The sequence below is a fragment of the Neopsephotus bourkii genome, unplaced genomic scaffold (genome assembly GCF_033783945.1).
Source record: "Neopsephotus bourkii isolate Nb327-2 ecotype Australia unplaced genomic scaffold, CSIRO-AGI_Nbou_v1 NB_887, whole genome shotgun sequence".
Classification (NCBI taxonomy): domain Eukaryota; kingdom Metazoa; phylum Chordata; class Aves; order Psittaciformes; family Psittacidae; genus Neopsephotus; species Neopsephotus bourkii.
In genome coordinates, this window is record NW_026901381.1 from 2,518,891 (window position 1) to 2,522,500 (window position 3,610).

Here is a 3,610-nt window from a genome sequence, read left to right on the forward strand (position 1 = left end):
GCCTTGGCCTCGCCGGACGCCGCAGGACAGCAGGTACCGGGTGATGGGGCTCAGGGACCCCCGCAGCACCGCACCAAGAGCCCCAGCCCCGCGCTGGCTCCCGCACGGGGACAGGAACGCTGCGTTTGGGCAGCCAGGCTTTGATCCAGCGGGTGGGAGCGGGCGGCACCGCCGAGGAGGGAGCACAAAAGGCAGCTCCAGCCTAAAGGCAATAGCGGGAGCCTGGCCAGCGGCGGGGATGCTGCTGCCCGGATGGCTCCGGTGCTCTTGGCGCCCATCCCAGGCTGGCCCTGGGGACCCCCCAGGGATACCAATGACACTGGGAGGAGGGATGGATGGGGCAAGGCACAGCCCTTGTGGGGTCTGGGGGTGCAGGAATGGCCGTGTGCTGGGGTCTGTGTGAGGGATGGGGCACGGCCATGGGGGGGATAACACCACACTACACTGGGGGAGTTGGGAACCCAACTTTCCCACCTGATCCCACTTCCCAGTGCTGTCCCTGGTGCATCTCCGTGCTGGAGCTGGGAGAAGCCAGGCAGCAGTTGCCGTACCCTGTACCCCACCATAGTGTCTCTGTGTTCCCCCCAGGCAGAGCCCATGGACCTCTTGGCACTCATTCTCCTCCTGGGTAAGCACCAAGCATGGCCGAGCATCCCATGTACCCCGGTGTGGTGGTGCAGGGACCCCAGCCCGGGCAGTGGAGTCAGTGGCAACGCTCCCTGGCCCTGGAGGCCACAAATCCCATTGGGAATCTGAGCCCTGGTGGGATTAGCGAGCGCCTGACCCGGCTGCCGACTGCCCCCGGCACCGCGCGGCATCCCCTGGTCACGAGGCCCCGGCGCTGCTGCCAGCACCTTTCCGGATCACGGAGCTTTGTGCTGCATCAGGGGGTTGGGATGCGGGGCCGGGCCTGCATGGGGCAGCCTGGGGTGGGAGGGTGCTGGGTAGCATCAGGGTGCACAGACAGGAGGTACCCCAAGGCCTTGTGCTCTCTGCAGCGGGGGTAGCACCGGCGTGGGGACAGCAGGAGCCTGACCCCAGCTACGGATGTGCCCGCGGGAGCTGCTACCCGGCCACCGGGAACCTGCTGGTGGGAAGAGCCCCTCTCCTGAGCGCCACCTCCACGTGTGGGATGCAGGGCCCGCAGGAGTACTGCATCGTCAGCCACCTCCAGGTGAGGCCCTGCATGGCTCCAGCGTGGCTTTGGCGCAGCCGGGGCCCCTGAACCCATCCAACTGTGCTGCTCCTGGTGCAGGACTCGGAGAAGTGCTTCACCTGCGACTCGCGGGACCCATCCCTGCCCCAGAGCCACCGCATCGAGAACGTCATCTTCCTGAGCGGCCCCAGCGCCGGGCGCACGTGGTGGCAGTCCGAGAACGGTGAGTCCGCGGCGGCAGCGGCCTCAGGGCTGCGGCTCTGTGCTGTGCCAAGGGGCTGCATGGCCACGGGACCCTCGGCCATTCACCTCTGGGGCATCCCCAGGCGTGGAGCACGTCAGCATCCAGCTGGACCTGGAGGCTGAGTTCCACTTCACACACCTCATCATGAAGTTTAAGGTGGGTATCAGTACCTTCTGATGGGATGGGATGGGATGGGATGGGATGGGATGGGATGGGATGGGATGGGATGGGATGGACCCAGGTCCATGTTGTGTACCCCGCAGACGTTCCGGCCCGCGGCCATGCTGGTGGAGCGCTCGGCCGACTTCGGGCGCAGCTGGAAGGTCTATCGATACTTTGCCTACAACTGCTCCAAGCTCTTCCCCGGCATTCCTGATCAGCCCTCGGGGCTGGTGGATGAGGTGCTGTGTGACCAGCGCTACTCCGAGATTGAGCCCTCCAGCCATGGGGAGGTGTGTGGGTACAGAGGGGATCTATGGGGTGCTGGGTGTCTATGGGGTCTGGGATCACCTCTCCCCTTCCTCCTCCCAGGTCATCTTCAAGGTGCTGGACCCCTCCATCCCAGTGGCGGATCCCTACAGCCCGGACATCCAGGGTGCGTGTCCGGGGGGTGCCAGTGTAGGTGGGTGCCAGGGTGGGTGCTGATGGTGCCACCAATCCCCCCCCCAGACCTGCTGCGCGTCACCAACCTGCGCATGAACCTCACCAAGCTGCACACGCTGGGGGACAACCTGCTGGACACGCGGCGCGAGGTGCTGCACAAGTACTACTATGCTGTGGACGAGCTGGTGCTGCGCGGGAGCTGCTTCTGCCATGGGCACGCTGCCCAATGCGCGCCGGCACCCGGTGCCCCAGCGGCTACAGCACCCGGCATGGTGAGGCGCACACAGCACCGGTGCGGTGCCCCGTGGGGTGCAGTGGCCATGCTGAGGGGGGTGCTCGCCCCAACAGGTCCATGGGCGCTGCGTCTGCGAGCACCACACACAAGGACTGAACTGTGAGCGCTGTGAGGACTTCTACCATGACCTGCCCTGGCGCCCGGCCGAGGGCTCCAGCACCAACGCCTGCCGCAGTGAGTGACACACATGGGTGCGATGCGGTGCCCATGAGCTTGGGGTCCCATGGGCTGGGTTGGGGCAATGGGGGTCCTGCATGATGTGTGTGGAGGGTTCAGCATCCTGGGGGCCATGGCTCGGGGCTGGGAGTTGAGGGTCCCCCGTGTGATGCTTTGTAGTTGGGGTTCGGGTGTTTTGGGTGCATCCTATCGGATGCGGTGCTGGAGGTTCTGCAGGCCATGGTTTGAGGGGCTGGGATGAGGAGCTGCATCCCCATGGTTGGGGTTTGGTACCACCTGCCGTGCATGGTACCATCCCTCAGGATGTGACTGCAACGAGCACTCGCGGCGCTGCCACTTTGACATGGCCGTCTTCCTGGCCACCGGCAACACCAGCGGGGCCGTGTGTGACGGCTGCCAGCACAACACCATGGGCCGCCGCTGCCACCTCTGCAAGCCCTTCTACTACCGGCACCCGCGCTCCGACATCCGCGCCCCCACTGCCTGTGCCCGTGAGTGCCATGGGCCAACAGAGCCACAGCTCCCAGTGCCATCAGCACTGGTCCCGCACCTCCCCATGGGCTCTTTCCTTCCCGGCAGCCTGTGACTGTGACCCGGCGGGCTCGCTGGATGGAGGGGCCTGTGACGGGCACACAGACGTGGCGCTGGGCATGATCGCGGGGCAGTGCCGCTGCAAGGAGAACGTGGCCGGTCCCCGCTGCGACCGCTGCCGGCACGGCGCCTATGGGCTCAGCCATGGAGACCCCCAGGGATGCCAGCGTGAGCGGGGACACGGATGGGCAGGGGAGGATGAGGGGTGGAGGATGTGGGATGGAGCGATGACTGAGGGATGGGGATGGAGGGATGGAGATAGAGGGTTGTGGAGTGGAGGGATGTGGGATGCAGGGATATGGGAGGGAGGGCTGTTGAAGGAGGGATGATGGAAGGTTGTAGGTTGATGGATGTGGGATGGAGAGATGGGGATGAAAGGATGATGGAGGGTTGGTGATGGAGAGATGAAGATGGAGAAGTACAGATAGAGGGATATGGAATGGAGGGATGTGGAACAGAAGGATGGTGGTGGAGGGATGTGGGAAGAAGGGATGGAAATTGAGGAACGTGGAATGGAGAGATGGGGATGAAGGAACTGGGATAG

The 3,610-nt window shown here is 65.0% G+C and overlaps 1 protein-coding gene across 1 annotated transcript in view; it reads left to right on the top strand.

Annotated features, from left to right (window-relative positions):
* The first annotated feature begins 419 nt into the window (after window positions 1-419).
* The window catches only part of LOC133214424 (laminin subunit beta-1-like), a 13,927-nt gene continuing 10,736 nt past the window's right edge, over window positions 420-3,610 (top strand). The window contains exons 1-10 of the mRNA XM_061357331.1: window positions 420-554; window positions 773-1,174; window positions 1,256-1,379; window positions 1,483-1,556; window positions 1,664-1,852; window positions 1,932-1,995; window positions 2,070-2,275; window positions 2,352-2,472; window positions 2,778-2,966; window positions 3,055-3,234. Of these exons, the coding sequence (XP_061213315.1) occupies window positions 420-554; window positions 773-1,174; window positions 1,256-1,379; window positions 1,483-1,556; window positions 1,664-1,852; window positions 1,932-1,995; window positions 2,070-2,275; window positions 2,352-2,472; window positions 2,778-2,966; window positions 3,055-3,234 (1,684 nt within the window). The remainder of the gene's footprint in view (window positions 555-772; window positions 1,175-1,255; window positions 1,380-1,482; window positions 1,557-1,663; window positions 1,853-1,931; window positions 1,996-2,069; window positions 2,276-2,351; window positions 2,473-2,777; window positions 2,967-3,054; window positions 3,235-3,610) is intronic.